Raw genomic sequence first — 15,199 nt, forward strand, 5'->3', positions numbered from 1 at the left:
CCCAGCTAAGCAACACATACCGACAGATCTGCACTCAGCACAACAATACTAGCAAGCCAAAGTAATGCCCTCTTACAAGGGCCCTTTCCTCATGATCCGTTGTACGCCAAAAGCATTCCTCCTCAACATACGTGGCAAAAACGACTGGGTCTCCATTGACCACCTAAAACCTGCATATCTCCTGCCAGATGACCCACCTATGGTACGCCTCTCAAGAGCAGGGCGCCCTATTTCACATGTATGTCTTTTTTAGGGAGGACCCATGTACCACACGCATATCACACACTCATACACTATAATGGTATATTGTTGTTATCGTTCTCCCCTCACACTGATAACTTGTTTCTGCCTGTATGTACTGTACTTGTCTCAATCTGTTTGAAATTTTGTGACCTTCTTTCACAGAATCTGTTATAAAAGATTGCTGTTTGTGGAAATAAAGTCAGTTACATTCACTCCGCTTATCAGTTAATACCTAGAAGTGTTTTCCCTCATTCTCCTGACAAGGGGGAGGATGGACAGTACAGTAATGTACAGTACACCCATCACTTCACTTTAGCAGTACTTTAAAGATGTCATATCCCATAAGGTTATGTTCTTCCATGATCGTCTGTTTAGAAGAGAGCAGCCTAGCCTATCACCTGAAAATTTTAGGTCATACAAGGGGGATTGGAGACAATACTCTTGCTCCTCCTAAGTTTGATTATAAAAGCTTCCTCCCTCCCTAAGGATAAGTCTCCTACTAGAAGACTAAAGTTTGTATCTATGGAGGAACAAATCATAAAATTTTAAAATTTCTATTTTCCCAATCTATACAAATCTGAGTCCTATAAATTACACTTGTAATTTTAATAATTCTAATAATAATAATAATTTTAATTACTCTAATAATAATAATTTTTATTACTTTAATAATGATAATTTTAATTTCAGTAATAATAATTTCAACAATTTTGATAATAATACATATTCATTTTCATTCTTACTTTTCAGCTTTCTGTGTTCATATCTTCGATCATCTTTTGCAATTCCTCCAATAACTTAAATAATTATAATTATAATTTCAATAATTTTGATAATTATTATAATTTTAATTATTTCAATAATTTTAATATAAATAATTTTAATGATAGGTGAAAGTCAAAGCAGCTACTCAGTGATCTGGTAGTGGGTAGGGCTTCTCACTAGTAACTATCTACACCTCGTTATAAATTTTACAGCCAAGTTTCCAGTTTTGCTGAAATCATACAACTATTAAAGGATTCAAGTTTGTATGGTTAAGAAAAATACAAACTACTTTTCAAACATTTGTTATTTTCCATCATTTCCGACCATTCCCACTTTTAATACTATTGTAATAAATTTATTTCAAGTTATGAACTTTTCACTTCTCAGAAAACAATTCTTCATTTACTTTTAACACCATTAAAATTGCAATGAAAAAGTATTAACTCTCATTTCTCATAAAAAAAAAATAATCTGGCCTATGAAGAACATCCTTGTATCTTTGAGTCTTTACAAAAATAAATACCGGTAGCTTAAGAGAAAAAACAAACAGTATTTACCTGTATATCTGATTCTGTGCATTCCCGAGGGATTTTTCCAACAAATAACTTATGTGAATCTGGGTAACTAAAAACAACTGCTTTATCTGCTCCTGTTAAGAATATAAGAGGAAAATGTGTTTAAAACTATAAATATTTTAAGTATTCTAAAGTTCCATTTTCTCAAACCTTGCTACAACTGGTTAGACAAATCAGTAAACAATATAACAAGAAAATACATTTTGGTTTTAAAAAAATGAGAGAGAGAGAGAGAGAGAGAGAGAGAGAGAGAGAGAGAGAGAGAGAGAGAGAGAGAGAGAGAGAGAGAGAGAGAGAGAGAGAGAGTGTTACAAGGATTTTGGATCTCTCAACGACTTTTTAGTCCATCTGAGGAGACTCCATTTGCTCTTTGGTAGAGCGATTTGGTTTAAGCATTTAGAGAGTTCTTGAACTTGTTTACTATTTACTACATCTGCTGAAAGTCTATTCCAAGTATTTGCTATTTTGTATGTATAAAAATTGCCACATTAAGTGATGTTGTATCTTTTCAATTCCAGTTTGTATCCGTTACCTCAGGACTAATTTGTGCAGTGTGAATAGATTGTTGTAATCTACATTTGTTATTTCTTTAAGAATTTTGAATGCCTCTACTAACTGTCCCCTAAGTTGTCAAGTTTGTAGATCAAATAAGTTCAAACTTTCCATCCTCTATTTATATCCAAATTGCCTTAGTGTTGGAACTAGTTTGGTGACCCTAGCCTGTGCTGCTTCCAGTCTATCTATATCCTTCTAAATACTTGGAGCCCTGAATTGGAGTCTGTATTCTAGATGGGGTCTTACTACTGATGTGTACAGATGTAGTACAATGTCTCTGTTTCTGTATTTGCATTGTGTCTTTATGCGGCCAATTAGTTTCTGTGATTACATTTCAGCTTTTAGGCTCTGTTTGGTGAACTTCAAATCTTTACTGATACTAATACCGAGATCTTCCTCCTAGTCCACTTTCTATTTCATTACCCAGCATTGAGTAATCTGATTGTGGGTTACTATAACCTATGTGCATGACTTTACATTTCCCACAGTTGAAAGGCATTTACAATTTTCTGGACCATTCTCCTAGCTTTATTAGATCCTCTCTTAAGACTTTTATATCTTCTGAGTTTGCAGCACTTATGCCCAATTTAATATCACCCCCGGAAAAAATTGGCTATTCTACTAGTTGATCCTAAATATTTCGTTAATCTAGATCAGAAATAGCAATGGTCCAAAGACGGATCCTTGAGGTACTCCGCTTGTAACAGCTGTCCCCACTCTGAAGCTTCTCCATTGATTACAACTCTCTGTTTTCCTTTTGTTAGCCAATCTTTGATCCATTCAGCTGGCTTGTCAATGATGCCTAGTGTTCTAATTTTGACCATTAATTTTTTATAAAGAACTTTGTCAAAAGTCTTTTGAAAGTCTAGGTATATCATGTATATTGGCCTGCTTTTGTCATAAATGCTAAAAATGTTGTGGAAAAATTCCAAAACATTTGTCACAATCTCTTTTTCCTAAACCCAAGTTGGCTGTCTATCAAAAGATTGTTTTTCTCTATATGTTCTACTATTGAATCTACTATAATTGATTCGAGAGAGTGTGTTCTACTATTGAATCTACCATAATTGAGAGAGAGAGAGAGAGAGAGAGAGAGAGAGAGAGAGAGAGAGAGAGAGAGAGAGAGAGAGAGAGAGAGAGAGAGACTGTACCATATATACATATCCAACCACATGTGCTCTATTCATCTCCTTCAATACAGGTTGGTACAATACTTTGTAAATGAAACTTGGACATAAAACTAAACACCACTAAAAGTAATAAAAAATGCTGAAGCTGCTGTTTCTACATGCATACCATCATAAGAATTCACAAATAATAATACAAATTTCAGCTCAACTGCAGCTATACATCCCTAATCGAAGGGAAGGTAACTCCAAACTAAAATTAGCTGTAAGAGAAATTATGCAAACACATAAATGAACAGTATTAGCTTGAATAACAATTTTTGTTTGCTTCTATGAAATTAGAATTCCACATCCTACTTTACAGAGCTAAAATCAGTTTGTCACAATTAAGAAATACAAGATAAAATTCTGTAACTTCATACATAAATGCAAATTGTTGAGAAGTGCAAATTAGCTTGAGTCACTGTAGTGACATTCGCAGAATTTCTTACAGCTTACCTGTAATGACAACTGGTTTGGGATTTGAAACTGTGTTGCCTTTTGGAATAGCTCCCCCACTGTGTGCAGATGGACCAGCTAAGGTCATGGGCACCATCTGGGACTCAGGAGCACTAGGCTGAACTAGCTGCTTTTTGGAGTTCTGAAAATATTTTATTTTTTCATTACATATAGATGGTCTCTTTAATCTAAATATAAAACACATCTGTGATAAAATGATGAAATCAAATTAACAAATTCAAAATCTTGGGAAACAGTGAACCTTTCATTAAGTTATTTTACATAACGTCCAAAAAATGAAACGGGACATAACAGTACAAAATGAAGTAAAGGAATCCATATATTAGCCAATACATACTGTGGAAATTAGGCAGTAAAATACCATTTAAAAAGATGACGCAAGCAAGGAAGATTAATAAAGATAAACCAATCCTTTTATTAGGCTAACTACAAAATTGAAAACTGTAAACCAATAGCCCTGAATGCCTGTTTCAGAATAAATTGTGACTTCATTAGGTTATCGATAGTAATTAACTTTATATTTTCCTTTCTCAATCTTTATCTAACAGCATTCTTTTCTACGTACGGCATCAATCATTTAGGGACTTCATTATATCAATAATGTATGCAGTATTTCCACATGGTATAGACATAACCAGATATGCCTTTTCTTTTATACAATGGATTAACAGTTATTGCAATGAAAATCATTAATGATTGAGTGGAATTATTTTACTCTAGTCCACATGGTCAGTGCAATTGTTGAGGCTTAACCGCTGGAGTCTTTCCAATTGCCATGGTCACATCAGGACCCTTGGAGTGACTGTGCTTGCTGGATATTTATCCCAATTTCTGATAGTTGATGGTGCAAGTATGAGCCTACCGATGGTATTGGGTTCGAGGAATATTTTCTGTTTAGGGATGGTTTGAGGTGCTATATTAGTCGTGCATTTAACAATTATAAGCAGCAGTTTTGTTATGTGCTGTCAATGATTTGGGTGGCATAAATGAGGTTTTCTTTCAGTAACATAACATGTACTTCAAAATGCAGTTTGTAGCCATACTTTTGTACTATGTATAGTTGCAAAGACATCCTCAAACAGTACACAAGAATGTATCTGAAAGTATTTTGTTTGTCCTCTATAAAATATCTCCACTGATGCAGTCATATTATATACGGAAACTTTCATAAAATCAATTTAACTTCTATCAAGGTTCAAAGAAAAAACTTTGGATTTTACACAATTGAGGGTTTTATTTCTTCCCCGACTGAAATTCACATTCAACATATTATTTCAAAAAAAGGTTACACCTTTATCAAACTGGGCATTTTACTTATACAATACAATATTTAGAAATGTACTCTTCCCTATTTTCTACTGTTATATTTTTACTTTACTAATCAGAAATCATTATTTGTGTACTCTATTATGACATGCCAATATATCTACAAGACTATTTCAATTGGATACTAGAGAAGGTAAAAAAAAAATCATACAAAAAGTTAATTTCAATAAAAATAAATCTGTCTTAAATTTCAAAGTTTTTCATATGTAAAGAAATCAAACAAAATTAAGAAACTGTTACAAATTAATCATCAATTATAAGTAAGATTATTATGACAAACTTCTCTTAGACCATGTTAGATTTATAGATTCTTAAAATCTTCATCCAAAAGATTTGTTAAACAATGAAACAAAATTAGAGTCATGTAGTTAAATCATTGTAGAAACAAACATGAAAATTACTTATATCTCATGTACTTCCATGTCATAAAAGATATCTTTTTGTTCTATTTTTGTCTCACATTTCATTACATTTTTTCATCTATATTATTGGTAATGCAATTATGTGACTTCCATTGTTTTGTTTTCAAACCAAAATATCAACCAGTCCTCAGACCACAGATTTACATATAACTTTCCAAATGGAGAGACAAGGCATATTGTAATCCACCAATCCTTTGCTTGTATTACTTATCTCATACTAGATCCGGGGTATGGACAAGTGAAATCCAGGCTTTGGTGGTTCTTTCATGTTAGATCTGATTCATAAGATTAATATATCATTTTAATACAATTTTTATGGAGAGACTTCATTCTAACCGAATGGCAAGGAATAGTATCTACAGGGTAAGAAGTACTGCCATGTGCTAATGGCCTGCCCATTTTTTTCTGTGATTGGAGAAGGCATATAGTTGATGTTTTGTATCTTATTGACATTAAAATCTTAATAAAGAAACTGATTAATTTGGTTATGAATATTTTCTGTTTTCTTTGCCTATTCTGGTTGATTTCTCCCCAGTTTCTTCCTGCTTACTTGAAATCTGGAGTCACTTCTTTTTTTCTTATCTATTAATCCATATAATCTTGCATGAGATATTGCTTGGTATGCCCTTTGGTCCAACCTTATTTAATAAACTGCAGAGTGTATAATGAATTCAGTCTAACTCAAAACCCTGGGTCATATCATAAGACATAAAACTATTTGTAAAAAAGCTTTTTATTTTTTCATCACATCTTATTCTCCCCATGTCGACAGCTTAATGAAGTTTAGTAACTGTTAGAAATCAAATTAACTAATAATGTAGTTTGAAAGGTAATTTATTTATGATTATAAAGAAAATTCTTGTCATAGGAGGGACTTTTTCAGCACAAGGACATCCACAAATATACATAGACTTTCCCATGTAGCAATTAGAAAAAAAAAAACACAAATAGATCACATTGCCATTAATAAAGAGAGGAGGAGGACTCTGAGAAATGTAAGAAGCTATAGAGGTGCAGATATTGGTAGTCATCACCAGCTCTTCACTGCCCCACTGAAATTAAAATTGAAGGCACCCAGCAGATAGGTAGATAGAATTCCTAGGTTTGATACAACTAAGCTGCTAGAAGACCACAGAGACATATTTGCAATTAAAAGTAGGAACTGATTTGCAGTCTTTGAGACTTTAAATAATGGAAAATGGTGTGATATTAAGAACATATCAGGCAGGTGGTAGTGAAGTCTCTGGATACGCAGTTACAAGGAGAAAGCCATGGATATCAAATGATACGTGGAATACTATAAACCGGAGACGATTATAGAAATTAATTGTTGAAAGCTTTTGAGGAAGTAATGATAATTACAAGGTAAAGCATGCTAAGTATTTCAGTATTGATAGTGAAGTAAAAAAAAAAACCAGGAATGACTGGAGAGAATATTTACACAGTAAAGCAGATGAGACTGACAAAGCTATGAATTCAAGGAGTGGCTATGGTGTAAGAATCACTCATAGAATTATTGATGAAATCTCTACTGGGGCAAAGAAGAAAAAGCATATACCCATCAAAAAGAGAGATGGATCTGTTATAACAACAGAAGATGAAGACAGACAACATTGGACGTAACACTTTAGTGAGGTTATGAATAGGAGATATGAAGGGAACGATTTGATTGATATACCTGAAGCTGATGAAGACTTTGATGTGCCCATGAATGAATTTAGTGCGTTTGAAGTCGAAGCTATCATTGAAAAACTCAAAAGATGGAAAGCACCTGGATACAATGGAATACCTGCTGAGATGATACTGGCTGAAAAAATGAAGTGACCCCCAGAATACTTACAAAATTATTTTGTGGAATATGGCATAAAGAGACAAAACCTGATGAATGAGAGTTAGGAGTGTTGGTGAAAATGGCAAAAGAAAAAAAAAACCTGACAAACTGTAATAATTATAAAGGCATAACACTTACGTCAGTTGCTATAAAAATATATAGTATGCTTAGTCAGAAGAGACTGGAGAGAAAGATTGATGAAAAGCTGAGATGAAAAAGCAGGATTTAGAAAAGGTAGAAGTTGCACTGACCAAATTTTCATTTTGAGACATGTTGTACAGCAATGTGTAAAATATAGAAATCCAATTTTGATGGCATTTGTGGACTATGAAAAAGCTTTCGATAGTGTGCACTAGCCAATTTTGTGGAGTCATGCATTATTATGGAATTCCTCTTAAATATGTGAATTTGACTACGTCTGTCCATGAGCATAGCAAGAGCAAAGTTAATGTTAATGGAGTCCTATCAAATGAATTTCCAGTAACAGCTGAGTACTGCAAGGGAATGTGTTGCCACCTACATTGTTTATCCTCCTCACCGATTTTGTAATGCATTGATCAGTCGGAGATGGTGGAGAAAGATTGGACTGGATGGGTGTTAGGAAATTAGCAAACCTAGAATATACTGATGATGCTGTCCTTATTAGCAGAACACCACAGGATTTGCAATGCTTACTTACCAGAACGCATGAAATATCACACGAGATTGGGCTTAAAATAAACAGAAGGAAGACGGAGATGATGAGAACGGAGTATGCAATGGAAGATGAAAAGAATTAATGAGGTAGAATCATTTAAATATTTAGGAACTATGATCTCCAATACAGGGTCTTTAGATTTAGAGTATAGTGAAAGATTGAAAAAAAGCATATAAGACAATGGATACGATAAGTAAAATTCAGAAATCAGATTGCCTGAAATTACATATATAAGTACTGTATCTAATTATACATCAGTTTAGTGAAATCGGTGTTACTATATGGACATGAGTCATGGTATGACAATGAAACAATCTCAAATTGATTTATTAGATTTGAGAACAAAGCCCTCAGAAGAATACTGGGAGTTAAAAGGCAGGACAGGATTAGAAATGAAACTACTATAGATGAGAGATTACGCGAGCGCCATACGTAGATGAGATCATGATGAGTGGTAGATGGAGATGGTTTGGGAATGCTCTTTGCACTCCCCAAGACAGATTAGTGGACCAACATTCAGCTAGGGTCCACAAGGCACTAGAAGAGGTGGAAAGCCCAGGCGTACATAGCTGAACACTATGATGCATGAAGTAGATGTAGAATGGAGAAGTATTGAATTAAAAGCTCATGATAGAGACAACTCGCAAAATCCAACCAAGGCCCTTTGCGTCAATTGGAGTAGGAGGAGATGATATATAAATATACATATATTTTTAGGCTCAGCCATGTCCTCCTGATGGAAGGTTCCTTAAGGTAGCTTTCTGATGGATATTTTGCAACAGTGATACTCCAAGAGAAATAACCATAGGTCTCCAGAATTCTAACTCCTGGCGCAAGTATCCTTAATATATCTTTAAGGATATCGCATGATATTCATATTTTTGATACGACACATAGCAATCTTCACCCCGAATAGATTTTACTCTTTGGGGGGAAGAGTGGCGAGCGAAGGGGAGCCGTTATCAAGGTACCCGGTGGACCCCCTCCCCGTACTACTATGGTCCATTGTTCCTTTGAACGTAGCATTTAAGCTAGGTGCTCTCCCACATTTCTCTCGGTGTTGTTACTGTTTTCTGGAATATTATCATGCAATCTCCAGCATCTTCAGCCTCTGGAAAGTTGAGTATTTAATCTTTCCTGTGTATAATTTACAGCTCCCTTCTCACAGTTAAATTAACATAATTTAGGTGTGTTAAGTGGAGCACTGCCATCTCTGGAGGCAGCCATCTTGAGACCGCTGTCGTACGTCATAAATGCAATTATTTAGTTAGTAGTGCGACGTTCCCGGTATTTAGCTATAAAGAAATTTTCTAGCTAGTTAGGCAAAATTATACTAGTGAAGATTGCATATACATATATAATATTTCATCTTCCAAAATATAACGTTTATTTCGTATACGATAGGGCCTTGGTGGTATCACTCGTAGCCGCGGTCCCCAGTCGAGTTAGGCTAGCCTAACCCGTTTGGTATACGTTAGTAATGTTAATCACATTGTTTAACCTCTAGTATCGTTTCTATTAATTCGGTCGGGGATATATATATCTCCTAGAATTATTGGTATAATTCGATACGCTTCTCTCTTAGAGAAAAGAGGATAAACCCTTCTTCCCCCCCCCCCCCAAGCGCTGCCATCCCAAGCGGCAACACTATCTTCCGTCATCGCCAACGAGTAGTTAACTCCAGCTTGACTTGGATAGTTTTTACCGTCGATCTTCTTTGCTGCCGAGTATCCTGGCTTTAAAGTATGACAGTAACTCAGGGTGTATTGTCTTGCAGCCGACAATGTCATCGACAGGGGAATCGTGATTCCTCTACCAACCATGACGTTGTCGGGAAAGGAAGCTATGCTTCCCTAGTTTACAACCGAAAGTAGGTGGCATTATTGCCGCTGCCTTTCTCCCTTGTACACTATAAGACATGTCTCATAACCGACAATGTCGCTGACAGGGGAATTCTTAATCCCCTGCCGCCCACGACGGCGTCGACTCAGGAAGCCATGCTTCCTTGGTTTACAGCCGAAAGTGGATGCCGTCGCCTTCCTCCCCTGTAAACTATAGGACCCTTTTCCCTCCCCCTTCTGTTCTTTAGTGTCGGCCTAGCCGTCACAAATTTCCTTTGGCCGGTATTCTACAATCATTCCCGCTTGCCAGGCTGACTGAGTTGCCGGCCGGGTTTCTACAAGCGGCGGTTAGGTTATCGCCTCGACCACTTTCCCCTTATGTCCTTCCCTAACGGAAGCGAATGCCCTGGAGGAAAGGCTGAGCCGGCCCTGACGGCTGGAGGTGGGAAACCCATTATACTGTTGAGAATTCTTCAGTCCTCTCTTGGACTGCCATCCACAAAACCTCGCAACGGGCAGTACAGCCGGCAGCAGAATTTGTGGCTGGATGGAAGCTAGAATCAAATGCATTCCTCCCCTTCCATTAGAACTCTCATTCTGGGAAGGAAGCTGTAGGAGGCAGGAGCCCCCTATACTTCCAATTATTATACTAAACTATAATACGGAATCCTCCTTTCCATTCTTTCTCTCTCCCTATCAGTTAGCCTAACCCCGGTAGTATACAGTACCGGTAAAACTACAGTATATGAAAATACAATACAGTAGCCAGTACTTCTGCAGTATAATAATACAGCAGTTAGAAAACTACAGTGTACAATGATACAGTAGTACAAGTATTTCTAACATACTCTGTGTATCCTTTCACAGTGTATTGTTGGGACCGAATAAAATGTTTGGGTGAAGTATTCCTTCAACATCCTGATGAATCCTTGGATCATCGGGACTCTTAAAAATCACCGATTCAGTATTAATATTCTACAAGTGGAGTAGTTAGTGTAAATATTCACTGACTCCAGCTCTACGTACAGGAATTATTCCACTGTATTTTCCCTCATAGAGAAATTAAAATATTAATATTGACGGAGGTCATAGCAATTGGCTGGAGAGGAAACACAGATATGTGTCTTTCCTATTTCCTTTCTAGCTTACTATCATAAGCTATTAAATATAATGGTAAGTAATAACATTTTTAAACATATGCATTTATATCAATGATATAAATAACCCATTACTCATTTCACCTTTTCTTTCCTTACAGGAGGAGCCAACGGTGAATTGTGCAGTCGTATTCTGCAACCACAAAAGTAAGGACTTTTGTGGGCATACGATGTGCAGGTCTCATGCACCCTGCTCCATCGTATCTAAATCCCTGAAGTATTGGGACCCGCAGGGTTGCGCCATCTGCTCGGCTCTGATGACCGAGGGCTTTGTAGAAGATATCCCTGACACTATGGAGTCAAGGGATACTGCAAAAGAAACTCTTCGGAGGTGGGTAAGAGGGTTCCAGAAGAACTCTCCCGGACCTTACCTACCTAATGGAGCTATGAGGTGCCTTCTGTTCCCTAAGGCCAAATCCAACGCAGTTGTGCCCCAAGTACAGGTCAAGCCTCCCTTCATCCCAGACCATCCAAGACTGGAAGATGCAAAGTACACCGGAAGATGCATTAGCAACTCTCTGGTGGATATACGAAGTGCCTCACACTGAGGGACCTGGGGGAACCCAAACAAAAAATAAGGCAATATGGTAAGACAGTGGATGTAGATATTAACAAGGCACTTGAAGGCATGGACATCCACCAGGAACGGAAGTCGAAGGTCTCTACCGACACTGAAAAGGACCTTCGACAAGAAGATCCTGAAGAAGATGTGGTTCAACCACCTACGGAGGAAGAAGGATCCGTGTCGACAGTAACTGAGGACCCTCGGTTTTCCGTGACGGCATATCAACTTGTGCCGTCAACCTCTTCAGCCCCAACTCCAATTACATCTGAACAAGGCGAAAGTGTCATCTATGTAGCGTCTATAAAAGAGTGGGCGAAAATTAGGTGGGCATACATTAATAAACTCGGCCTCCTTTAAAGATGACATTATCACGCAGGACTCAGATCTGTACATGGCGAGCTTTGATGTGGAATCTCTGTTTACAAATGTCCCCGTAATCGAGACTATCAACATCATTTTAGACAGGCTATTTCCCACTGACGATTGCTTGTTCAACAATTTTAATAGAACTCAATTCAAGTTGCTTTTAGAATTAGCCGTGCTGGATACGCCCTTTGTTTTTAATAATACGGTTTTTAAGCAGACTGAGGGGATGGCCATGGGAAGCCCTCTGGGTCCTACTTTTGCAAACATATTTATGTGCTCCCTGGAGGAGCGAGCTTTAGATGTATGCCCACCTAATTTTCGCCCACTCTTTTATAGACGCTACATAGATGACACTTTCGCCTTGTTCAGATGTAATTACCATGCTGATACCTTTCTTGAGTTTTTAAACAACCAACACCATAACATTAGATTTACGGTTGAAACCGAGACACAGAATTCACTTCCGTTCCTTGATGTGAGGATATCCAAGGACGAGTCTGGCTTTCATACTGGTATTTATAGAAAGAGCACCTTTACTGGCCTGGGGACCAATTTTTATAGCTCATGTTTTTTTAACTTTAAACTGAATTCCGTGTCAACTCTCCTCCATAAAGCCATTAATCTGACATCAAGCTGGTCTACCTTTCATACTGAAGTGACTTTCCTTGCTGATTACTTTAGGGATAATTATTTCCCTCCAGCAATTTTTCATAGATCCCTTAATAAGCTACTTAATCTGAAATTCAATCCAACCCCAATAGTCCACAATGTCCCCAAGCTCCGTATGTTTGATAGATTTCCCTTTCTCCATAATAATAAATTTAGGAAAAAATGCATTAACCTATTCAGTGAACAATTGCCTGCCCTTAATTTAAAACTAATTCCCATAAACCCCCGAACCATCGGCTCACTCTTCCAAGTCAAGGATAAGATCAGCCCCCTGTTTGCCTCCGGTGTCGTTTATAAGTATAATTGTCCCAGATGTGATCTTGGCACTTACATCGGTTGCACCAGGAGGCTGCTAAAAGTCCGAATTTCCTCTCATCAGGGAATTAGCTATAGAACGGGTTGTCGACTATCAAATCCAGAACAATCTAACATAAGAAATCACAGTAAAAGTTGCAAAACACACATAGATACCAGTCATTTTAATATAATAGGAAAAACCCGACATATAGACGAACTAACCACCCTTGAATCAATAATGATTAAGCTAACTGTACCTTCTCTTAACCACCAGTCGTCTTCCACCCAATTGTTTATTGCCTAATTACCTGTTGTTTTGTTTACACTCCCTTTAAAAACAATTTTTCATGTCAGTTCTCCTTACGCTACCGCTGTGGGTAGGTGTCTTGTTCGTTTTATTATTATTATTATTATTATTATTATTATTATTATTATTATTATTATTATTATAATATATCTTTCTATCATTATTATTATTATAATTATCATTGAATTAATTTTTTTCTCTATATTCGCTCCAAGCCCTTTCACTCTTATTCTGTGTTTCTGTTTTTACTCTGTTTTTATTCTTAATTTATTAAAAAGCTTTTTAATTTTGGTGTTGGTAAACGTTGTGTGTATCTTTTTACTTATACACAATTAACTTGTAATTGTTTCAGCCTGGAAAATGTATCAAGCTGATACGAAACGTCGGCGCAAATAAATGAATGAAAAAAACAGAACGCGTCTCCCTACTCCAATATGTTTATGCTTGAGTAATTGCTCCTGTCTCCATACTTATATATATATATATATATATATATATATATATATATATATATATATATATATATATATATATACGTGTATGTTTTGCTTATGTATTTATATAGATAAGGCTACCGTGTTTTCATATAAATAAACTGTACTAAAAGTAAAAAAACAAGAACTTACCTGCCACCAGAAATGACCCTTTTTGGCAGGTGTAAGCAGGTTAAGACATACTCGGGAACAGTTGATTCCTTTAATGTACAAGAGTTGATTACAGATCAAGGGATGAGCGGGAACTGACTTGTGTCTTTTCCTGAACCCCGTGCAAAGTGATACACATAACAGGGAAAACATATCGTACATCAAATTGAACATTCCTACACCTCCCCTTTAAGATCAAAGCTCCCCATTCAAAGCAAACATAGTATATTTAAAACATAAGTATAGATTTCTCCTTTTAGTTGCAAAAATAATAAAACTGGTAAAGGTGGTAACATGTGAAGCTAAAGGAATTCAGCTATAATAAAGATAGTCCTTCGGACACAGCGCTGGAACATACATGAATGGTAAACATGACAAGAGGAACACTTATTAAACCCAAATAATTAGGATTAAAGTATATGCACAAAACTTGACATGTTTAGGAGATATTTATTAAACACAACTAAAATGAATTACTCTGTAATATAATCATCGTGCCATTGCGGAGGACGACGTACCCTAGTGCTACTTCTCTCCTGGGTGGGTACTGGGCCAGCCTCCCCCGAGGCGGTGGGAGTAGGTTCTCCCTCAGGTGGTGTGGGTGGCAGGGATATCAAATGCTTGCGATTTCTTGTTGAAATTCTTCCGCTCCCGTCTAACCTTATGCGATATCGGCGGTAGCTATTCTTTTCAATAACCACCCCGCTTCTATTCCAGGCTCGTGTAGTCACATCCTGGATAGCTACCCTCTCACCTATTTGTAGGGGGGAAAGATCCTTGGCTTTCTCGTTATACTTGGATGATATTCGTTGCTCAACAACGCTTCTTTCCCTCTCTCTTGCGGACAAGGTTTCCGACCAATGCTCGGTGACGAAATGATAACTTTTTAACATTGGCACCGAATCTCGAAGTTGGCGACCCATGGCCAGCTGTGCAGGAGACTTATCTATACCACGTAATGGTGTATTTCTATACTGCAATATCGCCTGAGCTACCTTGTCATTGTCTAGCCCTCCATCAGGTAGAGTATTGCCCATTAATGTTTGTTTGGCGGTGCGCACAGCAGCTTCTGCCCGCCCGTTGGACTGGGGATAGTGAGCAGACGACACTCTCATAGATACTCCCCACTTACCGAAGAAATGTCTCATTTCCATGCTCGTTAGATTCGTGCCCTCGTCCACTGATATTTCTTCAGGTGCTCCCCACTGCATAAAATATCTTCTAAAAACTGGGATCAATCTCGCGGATGTAGTTCCGTTAGCGAAGAAATAAATTTCCATCCATCCAGTCAGT

General features: G+C 37.1%; 1 protein-coding gene across 3 annotated transcripts in view; it reads right to left on the bottom strand.

The window, feature by feature from the left end:
- LOC137653558 (centromere-associated protein E-like) overlaps nt 1-15,199 on the bottom strand; it is an 892,913-nt gene that overhangs the window by 87,958 nt on the left and 789,756 nt on the right. For all 3 annotated transcript variants that reach the window (XM_068387057.1, XM_068387056.1, XM_068387055.1), the window contains 2 exons: nt 3,764-3,905; nt 1,566-1,657 (listed from right to left, as the gene is read on the bottom strand). In XM_068387057.1, the coding sequence (XP_068243158.1) occupies nt 1,566-1,657; nt 3,764-3,905 (234 nt within the window). The remainder of the gene's footprint in view (nt 1-1,565; nt 1,658-3,763; nt 3,906-15,199) is intronic.

This window comes from Palaemon carinicauda, chromosome 14 (assembly GCF_036898095.1).
Source record: "Palaemon carinicauda isolate YSFRI2023 chromosome 14, ASM3689809v2, whole genome shotgun sequence".
NCBI classification, from domain to species: Eukaryota; Metazoa; Arthropoda; class Malacostraca; order Decapoda; family Palaemonidae; genus Palaemon; species Palaemon carinicauda.